The following is a 15,483-nucleotide window of genomic DNA, read 5'->3' as shown; positions in this document are numbered from 1 at the left end:
CCATCTGTGTGTGTGTGTGTAAGCTATGAGCTTATATAGAGTGACCTGTGTGTGTGTGTGTGTGTGTGTGTGAGTGTGTGTGTGTGTGTGTGTGTGTGTGTGTGTGTGTGTGTGTGTGTGTGTGTGTGTGTGTGTGTGTGTGTGTGTGTGTGTGTGTGTGTGTGTGTGTGTGTGTGTGTGTGTGTGTTGTAAGCTTAAGGGTTAGGATTAGGGTTGGGGTTAAAGTTAGGCTTTGGGTTAAAGATAGGTTCAAAATTTAGGGATTAGGGATTAACGTTAGGGATAATGTTCGGGTTAGGTTAAGGGGTTATGGAAAATAGGATTTTGAATATGTTTGTGTGTTGATGGCAGAAGGGTCAGGACAGAAGTATGACTAATTAGATACGTGAGATTCCCCTGTGGGAGGCGTAATAAATCACCACAGAGCATTTAGGAGCGCTGATACCATGCAGGAGACTGATAACAATCGGCTTTAAAATGGGATTTACGAAATGGGGATGGACCAGGCGGGCCGGACACAGGGAACAGGAAACAGCCACAGCACTCAACAGAGCAAATGGCTATTATGCCATGTGTCCCTGCGGTCAAAAACAGGTCCGTTAGCCTCGCCCGCTAACGTGCCGGAAGGCTATTACAAGGCCATTACATTGACATGGCGAATGGAACGATGCTATTGTTAAGTCATGAAAACCCTGAGCCCCGTGGCAGGTCGGTAATATACAGTGACATCTTAGGCATGACACGGCCGGTATGGGACTGAAACAGTTGTCAGGGTTTTCATGGGACTGAAACATTGATCGCTTGTCCATACAGTGGAGATGGATGTGTGTGATAGAGCTGATGATGGGTCATGAAGCGATAAGGCTATGTGCTGGGGCAGGTTGTCATGGGGATGATGGTCAGACGACGGCCAGTCTGTGGCGTCACTTAGATAGGGAAAGTATTAGGGCCATGTGGACCTTAGTGTGTCCTCATGGGATGACTGTATCCCTGGGAGAGGGTCTGTGTGTCCTAAAGACTCAACATTCATTTGAGTAGGAGTCAGTGGTTGACATTAATTAGCTCCTATTAGGGTTGAATGGCAGGAACCCGGTTACCACGATTTACTGCCCAAAACCACTCCCCTTTCCTGGGATAAATAACTGCGAGAAACAGGTCAATTATAATAGTTATTTTAATGAAAAGCATGTGTGAAATGGAACTTAAATGATATGTGATGTCTAAACCTGGCTTCTCTACGGCCTCTGCATGATGAATCATCAACACTCAGGGTTGGGACAGCCCATCTCAATATTGAGCACAGTTCACAATGTAGACCTAGCATCTCATCATGGTCACTTTTTTTCTTGTGACAGGTAGGCCTTCATTTGCTGCAGCATAGTCTATGCTACAGTAGTATAAAAACTGAATACGTTTCTAATTTACCCATCTCTAGCTGGCTTTCGGGGGTCACCTTATTTTTTTAATGTAAAGATTTAAAAAAAATGTTTTGCAGCTGCAGAGTTTTAAAACACTCAAATATCATTGCTTTTTTATTTTATTTTTATTTTTATTTGACCCCTTTTTCTCCCCAATTTTGTGGTGTCCAATTGTTGTAGTAGCTACTATCTTGTCTCATCGCTACAACTCCCGTATGGGCTCGGGAGAGACGAAGGTTGAAAGTCATGCGTCCTCCGATACACAACCCAACCAAGCCGCACTGCTTCTTTAACACAGCGCACATCCAACCCGGAAGCCAGCCGCACCAATGTGCCGGAGGAAACACCGTGCACCTGGCCACCTTGGTTAGCGCACACTGCGCCCAGCCCGCCACAGGAGTCGCTGGTGCGCGATGAGACAAGGACACCCCTACCGACCAAGCCCTCCCTAACTCGGGCGACGCTAGGCCAATTGTGCGTCGCCCCACGGACCTCCCAGTCGTGGCCGGTTACGACAGAGCCTGGGCGCGAACCCAGGAACTCTGATGGCACAGCTGGCGCTGCAGTACAGCGCCCTTAACCACTGCGCCACCCGGGAGGCAAATATCATTGCTTTTTAAATCAGTGCACACGCGAGCACTCTCTCTCGCATTCTCTCTCCATCAACTCCATTCAAATTGCATCCAAAATAGATAATCCTGTTGTAGATTGATATATAGCCCTATATATAGCCTACCTCTTTCAAGTAATACATTCAATGCAGCATTAGCCTTCTATTTAGCTAATTAATGATGGGCTATGCATAATAAGCTTCTAACTTATAGCCTCTGTCTCTTGCACAATACACACACACCTGAACTCCGCTGGTCTGTCTCCTTAAAAAAACACTCCTTAGCTCTTGGAGTCCCATGCAGGAAAAGCTATACTAGAAGAGCTTGCTGGACGTTATATTTTTTTGCATTTCTTATACCAATAGACTATTCGAAGAGGGACGCAAGTTCTTGTTAGCTGAATGTTAAATACACTAGCCAATAGAATTCATGGATAGTTTGAAAGAAGAGCGAATGAGACGATGGCGGTAGGCTATAGCAGTTATTTATTCAGACCCATAACCATTCAATCTTTGTGAATAGAAGTGAAAGCCTTCTGCATTTAATTGTAGTCCCATACTATTCAAGCACGTCATTAGAATGATGACGATAAGGACAACTAAACATATTTCATTTAACTGTTGAAAGAGATGAAGGAATGATGTAACAATAGAGAGAGAAAGAGGAAGTAGGCTAATAACATTAGGGGAAATATTATGAATGGCATATATGCGTCAGCCTACTAATTATACAAATAGGCCCTGTTATATTTAGACATTTAAATCATTTTCGCTAGCCTATAATTGTAACTTTGTAGGCCAGATGTGCTGCACCAGAATTGCATGTTCTCTCCCTGCTTTATCATGGTTTGAATGATGTGCGTAATTCCAGTCCATATAATACAGTATAATAAGATATAGTGCAGTAATATTGGATTTGATTTGATTTGAGTAATACAGTTCACACTCCAAAAGACTAGCCTACTGGAGCTAGTTTTTACCCAAGAGAGCATACAGCTAGCTATCTATGGGCTTTTATGTTTTTTTGTCGTGCATAATGAGCAGTAGTTCACATAGGCCTATGTATTGGTTAACGGCATATTTATTTTGGGCTCATTAAATGTCGTCAATGTAGTGCTCATTAAACTAATTTAATGTATGGCTCATCAGGCTCAGGTAGAATCAGGCATGAATTTTCGATCAAATTGTAATCAAATCCAGACATAGGCCTATTTATATGCTATATAACACTTCCGGTTTTGGTTGAAAATACCGGGTTACCTGGGAGAAAAGGGATTTATTCCCGGAATGGAACATTGGTAAGATACAGGGAATATATTCAACCCTAGCTCCCATGACATCTTTGCCCAAAGCCTAGCTTGATCTAAGAGGTGCTCCTCCAGAGTCCAGTCTATCCAATGGTTGAATGTGAATGAGGTGCTGGAATTACTTTTCATCCTAGGAATGATGAAGGGTGTAACAAATGCTGTGTGTGTGTGTGTGTGTTGTGGAGACGTAGCTTCAGCAACTACATGTACTATACACATTTCACATACAGTGCACACACACACACACACACACACACACACACACACACACACAACTCCTCAGAAGGGAACTAGGCCACTGCAGACAGCACAGTCATGCCCACCCACCCAAATACAAACATAAACATACCCTGGCATAGTCACACAGCCATGCTAAGAGGCACTATTTGGCAGCTGTCGCGTCCAATACCAAAGTAGGGGAGACAGTGGCAGGCAGCTGCAGGCACTAACACTTCTGGGGCTCACTATCTGGCAGTGGTAGCTATAGCGTCAGCCTCCCTGGGTGAGAGGGTACTTGACTCTGAGCACCAGGGGCGGGAGACTCAGTACCCAAAACACAGGGTGTCAATTCTGCTACTACATCCCTCCCTTAGCGAGCACCAGGGTGACACAGCCTGAATTATTGATCAAGGGAGACAGGGTTTAGGGAGAGCTGTTGGTTCTGTCAGCCTAGAACACCAAGACAAAGAAAGAGCAGAGCTACACATGAGGAATGTGTACAAAATGACTAAACTTTCACGCCTGGTGAGTGAAGCTGGCTGTTGGGCTCTATGATGGCACTTCAAATCAAATCAAATCACTTAGGGAGTGAAATCATGTGAACCAAGCCATTGTCGCACCATGCAGTCCAGAATTAGTTTTCTGCGCTGGAGGCTTTATTTTATCTTTTTGTTTGGGAAACTTTTCTGGTAGCTCAAGTTCCCCACCAACACTTAGCCTCGGCAGCACACCCTCAGTGGGATTTGGGGGTGACTCAGTGGGGTGTCCTCATAATAACCCCGGTGGACTGAACACGAGGTGGGGTGCCACAGATAAAACCCCACATAGAAACAAGACAAAGTGTATTAACAAACACTATAGCTAGTGGTGGATGGTAGAGGCAAATAAAAACACACTAACCTGGTGTGACAGTGGTGGTGATTCAGACACTACAGTGTCAAGAACAAAGGATTTCAAACAAACCCCAGAGCAGTGGACAGTAAAGGTGATATAAACATGCAGAAGTGTTCTGTAATTTACGCCTTCAAAGGACAATAAACAAAAATATAAAATCTGAAGTATATTCTATTTTACTGTACTGTACAGTAGTGGACAGCAGCTGGAGGTAAACAGTGAGACACCCTGGCTTCTGGCTGGGACTGCAGGGGGTCACAGCAGGCCTCTTCTGCTCAGTGGGCTCCAGCTGTCTGGTGGTAATGAACTAATACTCAACACCACTCACTTTGATTGTGTCCTTACCACCCACAGGGAGTGGAGAGGAGATAGAGAGGCCTCACCCATACCACCCACAGGGAGTGCAGAGGAGATAGGCAGGAATCACCCTTACCACCCACAGGGAGTGGAGAGGAGATAGAGAGGCCTCATCCTTACCACCCACAGGGAGTGCAGAGGAGATAGGCCGGCCTCACCCTTACCACCCACAGGGAGTGCAGGGGAGTTAGGGAGGTCTCACCCATACCACCCACAGGGAGTGCAGAGGAGATAGAGGCCTCACCCTTACCACCCACAGGGAGTGCAGAGGAGATAGAGGCCTCACCCTTACCACCCACAGGGAGTGCAGAGGAGATAGGCCGGCCTCACCCTTACCACCCATGGGGAGTGGAGAGGAGTTAGGGAGGCCTCACCCTTACCACCCACAGGGAGTGCAGAGGAGATAGAGGCCTCACCCTTACCAACCATGGGGAGTGGAGAGGAGTTAGGGAGGTCTCACCCTTACCATCCACAGGGAGTGCGGAGGAGATAGGCATGCCTCACCCTTATCACTCACAGGGAGTGCGGAGGAGATAGGCAGGCCTCACCCTTACCACCCACAGGGAGTGCGGAGGAGATAGGCAGGCCTCACCCTTACCATCCACAGGGAGTGCGGAGGAGATAGGCAGGCCTCACCCTTACCACCCACAGGGAGTGCGGAGGAGATAGGCAGGCCTCACCCTTACCATCCACAGGGAGTGCGGAGGAGATAGGCAGGCCTCACCCTTACCACTCACAGGGAGTGCGGAGGAGATGGGAAGGCCTCACCCTTACCAGCCACAGGGAGTGCAGAGGAGATAGGCAGGCTTCAACTCCAACCTGAACCCCCACTGCCTCCACTAGGGTGATGATAAATTCTCAGAGTAACAGGACCTTCATGCCGATCCCAGAGCCGTTTATAATTTAATATAATTGATCTAAGAAAAGGAATCGAAGTAGCGTTGCCTCATGCCTTTGTTATTGTGTAGTGCATCAGCAAGAAACTAAACAATTAGCTACAGATGGTTGAAATCACAACAGTAGTTATCATTAGCATAATTTGATTCATGCTTGAACAATACCAGAGGAATCCAGCTTTGAGTATCAGACCTTACTACAGTCTGTAAACCTGCGTGCACTACACTGTAGCATCCATCAATGAGTGAAGCATCTCACAAACTTAACTCAGTGTAAAATCGTTCTAAATAATTGAGTCTATGTCCTTTGTTCAAACATTCAATCGAGTTGTCTGTGGTGTAAACAAGTCCTCGCCTCACCTCTCCTAGAATAGCTGTGTTTCAATGATCGTAGTCATTTTCACACGTCACATGACCTCTAGGTGCTTCAGTAGTGCTCCCTCTGTGTGGACAGCTTCATGTAGTGTGAGAACCTAGTTGGGGGACTTTCAAACGTCTGGTTCCAGGCTTATACAGCTCTAATTAACACAAGACAATCGTAATAATTACTTTACTGAATTGTGATGGTTTAATTAAGGGCAACATGTTTCCCCTTAAGTTGACATGCTGTGTGAACATGATTTAAGATCATCTTCTTTTATAAACCACTGAATAATCAATGATTGCGAACAGCCAAGATTTGCGCTTGGTTGAGAAGATGATGGATAGATTGTGAAATCCATTTGATGTAATTACCATCCATATTTAATTGGTGCGCCAAAAACACATTTGCACAGAGGCTTTAAGCTCTTTCGATTTGTAACCATTATGAATTTTACCAGCCGAGTAAGTGCTGAGTTTCCACCTGTCGATGTTTTCACGTGTTCGTTCCCTTCAAATGCCCCTCAAAGCAACTGACAAGTCAACCCTGTGAAAACCTCAGACACTGCAGTACTACAGAAGTCATCATCATCAGGACCGGCCAACCAGCATATGAAGGAAATAGCAACGTTATGACTCAAGAATTCCCGGGATCTTGCCTCATACAGTAAAGCCCCTCAGGTCGAACTTAAACTTTCCCAACATAACTTTTCTCCTTTCTGCTGACACACTACTGCTGATGAGGGAGCACCAAACTTTATGGTTATCTTTAATTCATTAATCGATTCATTTCCTTTCTTGTATTACAGCACACAATCCATTTGAAGTAATTCAACTGCAAATGAATCTCTCATCTGTGGCCCTATCTGACTCAACCTCAAGATAACCCCTGTAATGTATAGAATCTGGAAAACAATGTTGCCCCCTCTCTTAACGAAGTGGAACAGTGTGTGAGTGAGAGAGAGAGTGAGAGAGTCTAAACATACTAATGTCTCAATGAACATCTTCGGTGACAAACTACAAGGGCTTTTTGAAATGTACAAAGCCATAAAATCACATTTTCTAAGTAGCTGACATTTAACCACTGCAGTAGAATTGGAAGAGCTATCGAACACAATTTCCTTTGTAACATTCCTTTGTAATGTTTGAAACAACACCCAGAGAAATACTGTAGTTCTGTCAACCCTGAGAATTGTGTTTGAGGAACACTGGCTTGTCCAACACTTTTCACAGGTTCTTATGATAAAAAAAAGACAGTTCACGATTGGCTGTGCATGGGAATGTATCTGTGCATGGGATTCGCCAGGGCACTTGGCTGCCATCGTGGTTTAAACATTTCCTTGCCCTTGTAATGTCTGAGCCTAAGAGAGGGCTCTGGGAATTTTTCTTAAAAGTATTGCAATGTTCTCACATCAAATCACATCATCCCTTTACATCTTTACATTAGCTAGGAGATGTGACAGTCCTGGGGGGTTAGAATACGGGTTCAGATAGCTGACAGCTGTGTTGAGAAGGTTGAACAACCAGCACTCCACAATAACAGCACCCTCAGCAACGCCCAAGAGAAAGAAAACAGAGAGAGGATGAGAAAGAGAGAGAAATGCTTTAGCCAAGTAGGAGGCGGATGAAACAGAGGGTATGAGTAAGAAAGACTAGCCAGACAGACGGCAACTAACTGGTGGTAATGAGTTAAGGAGTAGAGTGTATGTTTGTGTACTGCTGAATGGGTGACTGGAGGGCATTTTGGAAAGAAACCCAACAAGTGAAAAGAAAAGCATGAAAAACAGAGGGACAGTATATCAGCACGGCCTCGGGACTTAGTCCTTGTCTATCCCTGCTGTCATTCAGTCTGTCAGCATGATCTACATATTAACCCTCTTTCCTATCACAACAGTACTGACCGGGGCTCATGTCTAGCCAGCTAAGCTGTCAGCAGGCATGTACCATTTAAATTCAACCGATTTCTTAAAAAAGTTCCAGCGGTCAGTACTATACTACACTATGATTAAAGAGTTTGTTTTACACACCAATGGACATCACATATAAGAGGGCTTTCATTGTGATCAAATCACACAGATTAGGAAATGATGGCAGCACACTTCCATTTGATTTGATGTTGTAGAAGGAGTTTAATTCTATGGTGATCTCAATCAATTTGACACAATGTTCTCTCGTCTTACTGATGGGTGATCTTTAACCTAACACTTGTCTTTCTACCTGCAGGGCCTTGACAGAGTTGTTGAAGCAGCCCGGAGAGGTGGGCGGAGTGGGCGGGGCCGGGGGTCACCACCCCATAGGGACCAATGGGATCTCTGGCAGGTCACTGCGCAGCAACAACGGTAAGCCTGTTTCTTTGGGAGCACATGGGTTGTTACAGGAGATGTCTCTCAGTGTTATTAAGCATATCGGATACTGATCCAGCAACGCTTTGCAAGCACTCTCACGAGGGCTCTTTTAGTGCTCAATGTACTAATGAGGCCACTACTAACTCTGAATAGGGTTCAACAGACTATTTCAGACTCTGGCAGTCAGAATTGAGGATTATTCAGTCGTGGCCAAAAGTTTTGAGAATGACACAAATGTTAATTTCCACAAAGTTTGCTGCTTCTGTGTCTTTAGATATTTTTGTCAGATGTTACTATAGAAAACTGAAGTATAATTACAAGCATTTCATAAGTGTCAAAGGCTTTTATTGACAATTACATGAAGTTGATGTAAAGAGTCAATATTTGCAGTGTTGACCCTTCTTTTTCAAGACCTCTGCAATCCGCCCTGGCATGCTGTCAATTAACTTCTGGGCCAAATCCTGACTGATGGCAGCCCATTCTTGCATAATAATCCATTCTTGGAGTTTGTCAGGATTTGTGGGTTTTTGTTTGTCCACCCGCCTCTTGAAGATTGACCACAAGTTCTCAATGGGATTAAGGTCTGAGGAATTTCCTGGCCATGGACCCAAAATATCGATGTTTTGTTCTCCGAGCCACTTAGTTATCACTTTTGCCTTTTGCCTCATGCTTGAAAAGGCATTGTTCGTCACCAAACTGTTCCTGGATGGTTGGGAGAAGTTGCTCTCAGAGGATGTGTTGGTACCATTCTTTATTCATGGCTGTGAGTGAGCCCACTCCCTTGGCAGATGCACTCACACCTGCCTGCTGCCTGCTGCCATTCCTGAGCAAGCTCTGTACTGGTGGTGCCCCGATCCCGCAGCTGAATCAAGTTTAGGAGACGATCCTGGCACTTGCTGGACTTTCTTGGGCGCCATGAAGCCTTCTTCACAACAATTGAACCGCTCTACTTGAAGTTCTTGATGATCCGATAAATGGTGGATTTAGGTGCAATATTACTGGCAGCAATATCCTTGCCTGTGAAGCCCTTTTTGTGCAAAGCAATGATGACGGCACGTGTTTCCTTGTAGGTAACCATGGTTGACAGAGGAAGAACAATGATTCCAAGCACCACCCTCCTTTTGAAGCTTCCAGTCTGTTATTCAAGCTCATTCAGCATGGCAGAGTGATCTCCAGCCTTGTCCTTGTCAACACTCACACCTGTGTTAACGAGAAAATCACTGACATGATGTCACCTGGTCCTTTTGTGGCAGGGTTGAAATGCAATGGAAATGTTTTTGGGGGATTCAGTTCATTTGCATGGCAAAGAGGGACTTTGCAATTAATTGCAATTAATCTGATCACTCTTCATAACATTCTGGAGTATATGCAAATTGCCATTATACAAACTGAGGCAGCAGACTTTGTGAAAATTAATATTTGTGTCGTTCTCAAAACTTTTGGCCACGACTGTATTTTAGATGCACACACACGGTACCGGTACCCTGTGCATATAGCCATGGTATCATTACTTATTGTGTATTTATTCCTTGTGTTATTACTTTTCTATTATTTTTCAATTCTTGCCCGTAAGTAAGCGTTTCACTGTTGGTCTACACCTGTTGTATACGAAGCATGTAACAAATCAAATTTGATTTGACGCGCACGCATGCAGACACTTGTTATTAAGCTAGGAGGATGGCTCAATTCCATAGAAAACCCTGCTGTCTCTCTCCATGGCTGAGCGTAAGTGCAGGGACAGGCTGGTCATCTTTAATGAAGGTGTAATTATCTTTTTTCTGGACCGGAACCTGTTGATATAGCACCACGCAGTTCATCTGTTTACTAATAAGATCCCCTTAAATCCCTCTGAACCCCATTCCTCTCCAGCACACACACACACACACACACACACACACACACACACACACACACACACACACACACACACACACACACACACAGACACAGACACACACACAGACACACAGGCACACACACAGACACACAGGCACACACACAGACACACACACACAGACACAGACACACACACAGACACAGACACACACACAGACACACAGGCACACACACAGACACAGACACACACACAGACACACAGGCACACACACAGACACAGACACAGACACAGACACACTTTGCTTTCATCTTCACTCTATTGCAACAATTCCTTTCTCTGTCACGTTCATGCCAACCTACACCGATCAGTCTCCACCTTCCTTCATCTCTACTCCTCTTAATTATTTTGCCAAACAACACTCACTCCCCATCTCTCCTTCCTTTCTCCTGTCTCAGATTAGCGTTGACCATTAAATTAGTCTTTACTTAAGTGGTCATTATCGGTGGAGGGCTGATATAGTGGTGCGTGGAGGCCTGAGAGACCCGTCTGTGTGCCCCCCCAGCTCTCAGCATGGTGTCCCCGCTGGCCACACAACCACAACCTGCCACCACCCGCATGACCTTCATGAAGAACCACAGACCAGAGAGAGAGAGAGAAAGGGAGGGGGAGATGGAGCAAGATGAGAGAAATGGCTCATTTGAGAGAGAGTGAGAGAGAGAGAGAGAGAGAGAGAGAGAGAGAGAGAGAGAGAGAGAGAGAGAGAGAGAGAGAGAGAGAGACAGACAGAGACAGAGACAGAGACAGAGACAGAGACAGAGACAGAGACAGAGACAGAGACAGAGACAGAGACAGAGACAGAGACAGAGACAGAGATGGATGAGGACAGAGAGCATGGGTGTGAGAAAAGGGGGCAGGTAGAAGTAGGGAGATGGAGTGCAGAGGATGGAAGAGGAAGAGGTGGAAGAAAGGGAAGGAGGAGTTGGCAGAGAGATAAGAGGGGGTTATGGATTTCTGGAACAAATATCAAAGGAGAGGGCAAGAAAGGAGTGACAAGGTGAAAGAATGGGATGGAAATGAGGGAACGTAGGGATTGTAATAGATAAGGGTAAAAACATGAATGCAGACATTTAAAAAGATAAGAGACAGTAATGATGGGGTGACATATCCATTGAGGAATTCCCAGAAAGATATGGGTAAAAAAACGAATCAAATAATACCACATGAAAGAAGGACATTGACTGGGGTGTGACATTGTGTCATGATGAACATTAAAGAGGTGCTGCCTAGTCTACTGAGGTGGATGAGAGTGTAAAACTCTGACTCTGCACATGTTTTCATTATTGTTATTCCACCCCATACTGCTCTGCCCTGTAATCTCAGTGCTTTATCTGACATGATCTGGTTAAGGCTGCATCTAGATCAGTGACTGAGAGTGTGAGGATGTGTATGTGTGTGTTCAGTACGTGTGTGTGTGTGTGTGTGTGTGTGTGTGTGTGTGTGTGTGTGTGTGTGTGTGTGCAAGTGTGCTCTACTGCCTTTGCAATAACAACTGAATATACTGTGCGGAGTGTTGAGACTGTTCCCTGAACAGCTCAGTATGTACCATATGTGAGGCCAACGTTGGTAGAGAATTATAACGTTTGTGCATGTGTGAATTATTCTTGTCAGTGAGTGGCTATAAGCTGGTGATTACAATGTATAAGTATCTACATGAGTTGTGATGGAATTGAGTTTTCCTTTTGGAATTGTGTGTTCCTGTGAGTGTGAGGGTGTTTATGTTAGAGTGTGTTTGGCATGTATTATATGTTCTATAGGCTTATTTGAATGTGTGTGTGTGTGTGTGTGTGTGTGTGTGTGTGTGTGTGTGTGTGTGTGTGTGTGTGTGTGTGTGTGTGTGTGTGTGTTGGCAGTGAGTGGGACAGCTGGACAGAGCTGCTCTGTGTGGAGAGCTGCCCTGAGGGTCAAACAGCCCCCAGTGAACAGGCCATGCGTGTTCCTCTGTGAAACAACGGAGGGAAAGAGACAGAGACAGAACGACAAATGAAGAGACTGACATTTTATATCGATTTTGGGGAATAGAGAGAAAGACGAGAACATGAAGAGAACGAGAGGAAATTGGGTAAGGACAGAGACAGAGGGACTGAAAGCAGGAAGTGAGAGGCTAACAGATGGAAAGAGAGAGTGATTGAGAGAGCACAAGGGCTAGACTATCCTAATCCCACTTGTTTCTGCTGTCTGTGAGCTGTGTTTGAGCACCATGGACAGAGCTAATGGTTCATTACAAAGCAATAGACTGGCTGGTCTAAACTCCTTAGAACTGCACCATGAATTATTTAAGCTTTACTATATGCTTCAACAGACCGATCTCAACATTCATCATTTGTTAATGTTTTGGCAATAACGACAGTTACACTACTGTTATTGAACACGATGAAGACGATGTCCCTGTTGTTGTTGAGGATGCTGATACTGTAGTGATGACGAAGTTGATCTTGCTCATACAGTGGCTAACCGTTATCTAAACAAACACGCTCAGAGGAAAATAACCCTGTGGTGAATAATCTTGGCTGGGCGGACTGTGTGAAAGTTCTATATTGGCACTGTTCCTGCTCTCTTTGTAGATAAGGGGGATCTGCATTTGTGGAGCGTGTGTAATTTACATGTTGCAGAGGCAGTCTGTGAGGGCGAGAGCGATAGCATCAGTGGGACATTGAAATCAAAACAAGAAAACAAGGGAATTGTGATAGGAGGAGGGGGTGTTAAGTGAAAGGGGGGGGGGGTTGTATATGCATGTTAATTTCTATGTACAGTTGAAGTCGGAAGTTTACATACACTTAGGTTAGAGTCACTAAAACTCATTTTTCAACCACTCCACACATTTCTTGTTAACAAACTATAGTTTTGGCAAGTCGGTTAGGACATCTACTGTGTGCATGACACAAGTAATTTTTCCAACAATTGTTTACAGACAGACTATTTCACTTATAATTCACTGTATCACAATTCCAGTGGGTCAGAAGTTTACATACACCAAGTTGACTGTGCCTTTAAACAGCTTGGAAAATTCCAGAAAATTATGTCATAGCTTTAGAAGCTTCTGATAGGCTAATTGACATCATTTGAGTCAATTGGAAGTGTACCTGTGGATGTTTTTCAAGGCCTACCTTCAAACTCAGTGCCTCTTTGCTTGACATCATGGGAAAATCAAAAGAAATCAGCCAAGACCTCATAAAAAACAATTGTAGACCTCTACAAGTCTGGTTCATCCTTGGGAGCCAAACCCCTGAAGGTACCGTCAGCAGCCGTCATACTGCTCAGGAAGGAGACGTGTTGTCTCCTAGAGATAAACGTACTTTGGGGCGAAAAGTGCAAATCAATCCCAGAACAACAGCAAAGGACCTTTATTTATTTATTTTACCTTTATTTAACCAGGTAGGCAAGTTGAGAACAAGTTCTCATTTACAATTGCGACCTGGCCAATGACCTTGTGATGACCTTGTGAAGATGCTGGAGGAAACCGGTAGAAAAGTATCTATATCCACAGTAAAACGAGTCCTATATCGACATAACCTGAAAGGCCGCTCAGCAAGGAAGAAGCCACTGCTCCAAAACCACCATTGAAAAGCCAGACTACGGTTTGCAACTGCACATTGAGACAAAGAATGTACTTTTTGGAGAAATGTCCTCTGGTCTGATGAAACAAAAATAGAACTGTTTGGCATAATGACCATCGTTATGTGGAGGAAAAAGGGGGAGGCTTGCAAGCCGAAGAACACCATCCCAATCGTGAAGCACGGGGGTGGCAGCATCACATTGTCAGGGTGCTTTGCTGCAGCAGGGACTGGTGCACTTTACAAAATAGATGGCAACATGAGGAAGGAAAATGATGTGGATATATTGACATCATAGTCAAGGTATTGGATTGTCCATCACAAAGCCCTAACCTCAATCCTATAGAGAATTTGTGGGCAGAACTGAAAAAGCGTGTGGGAGCAAGGAGGCCTACAAACCTGATTCAGTTACACCAGCTCTGTCAGGAGGAATGGGCCAAAATTCACCCAACTTATTGTGGGAAGCTTGTGGAAGGCTACCTGAAACGTTTGACCCAAGTTAAACAATATAAAGGCAATGCTACCAAATACTAATAGAGTGTATGTAAACTTCTGACCCACTGGGAATGTGATGAAAGAAATTAAAGCTGAAATAAATAATTCTCTATACTATTATTCTGACATTTCATAAAGTGGTGATCCTAACTGACCTAAGACAGGGAATTTTTACTAGGATTAAATGTCAGGAATTGAATTGAAAAACTGAGTTTGTATTTGGCTAAGCTGTACGTAAACTTCCGACTTTAACTGTATTGAGTGTCTGTTAGTGAGTGTGTCTGTGAGTGTTTGTTCTGTCAGAGTGTGTCAGTGATGGTTCTGTCAGAGTGTGTCTGTTAGTGTTTGTTCTGTCAGAGTGTGTCTGCTAGTGTTTGTTCTGTCAGAGTGTGTCTCTTAGTGTTTGTTCTGTCAGAGTGTGTCTCTTAGTGTTTGTTCTGTCAGAGTGTGTCTCTTAGTGTTTGTTCTGTCAGAGTGTGTCTCTTAGTGTTTGTTCTGTCAGAGTGTGTCTGTTAGTGTTTGTTCTGTCAAAGTGTGTCTATTAGTGTTTGTTCTGTCAGAGTGTGTCTCTTAGTGTTTGTTCTGTCAGAGTGTGTCTGTTAGTGTTTGTTCTGTCAGAGTGTGTCTGTTAGTGTTTGTTCTGTCAGAGTGTGTCTGTTAGTGTTTGTTCTGTCAGTGTGTCTGTGTGTGCCTGTTTGTGTTTGTATGACGGAAGCCTCATCTTCCATTACTGTGTTTGTGAGTTGATGTACTGGCTGCCTGGCTGTGTTCATGTGTGTGTTCTCGTATGTGTCAAACGAGGCAGATGTGTTTGATCACAGCACAGCTTCTCTCCAACGCCTCTGGCACTCTTCTTCTGACCCCTCCAGCTGTCTTTACAAAGCCACAGACCTCCTCCTCTCCCCCTCAATCTCTCCCCCTTCCTCCCCCTTCAGTCCTGCCCAGGGGCGTCTGCAGGCTATAACTGCTGGTTGCTTCTGCTACGTCTCAACAGGCTAGACTGTGCAGTTTAAGGAGGGTTGGAGAGGGGAATAGGATTATAATGTGCACAGGGCTTTTGGAGTGCAGCTAAGACAGACAGTGCCCCCAAGTCAGTTCTATTTTGATACCCTCTCAGCCAATGAGGTGTAGATT

The 15,483-nt window shown here is 44.6% G+C and overlaps 1 protein-coding gene across 3 annotated transcripts in view; it reads left to right on the top strand.

Moving 5' to 3' along the window:
- LOC116375874 (protein shisa-8-like) overlaps positions 1-15,483 on the top strand; it is a 95,329-nt gene that overhangs the window by 18,551 nt on the left and 61,295 nt on the right. For all 3 annotated transcript variants that reach the window (XM_031834256.1, XM_031834255.1, XM_031834254.1), the window contains exon 2: positions 8,285-8,400. In XM_031834256.1, the coding sequence (XP_031690116.1) occupies positions 8,285-8,400 (116 nt within the window). The remainder of the gene's footprint in view (positions 1-8,284; positions 8,401-15,483) is intronic.

The sequence above is a fragment of the Oncorhynchus kisutch genome, linkage group LG10 (assembly GCF_002021735.2).
Source record: "Oncorhynchus kisutch isolate 150728-3 linkage group LG10, Okis_V2, whole genome shotgun sequence".
Lineage (NCBI taxonomy): Eukaryota > Metazoa > Chordata > Actinopteri > Salmoniformes > Salmonidae > Oncorhynchus > Oncorhynchus kisutch.
This window is presented reverse-complemented; position numbering and strand designations above follow the sequence as displayed.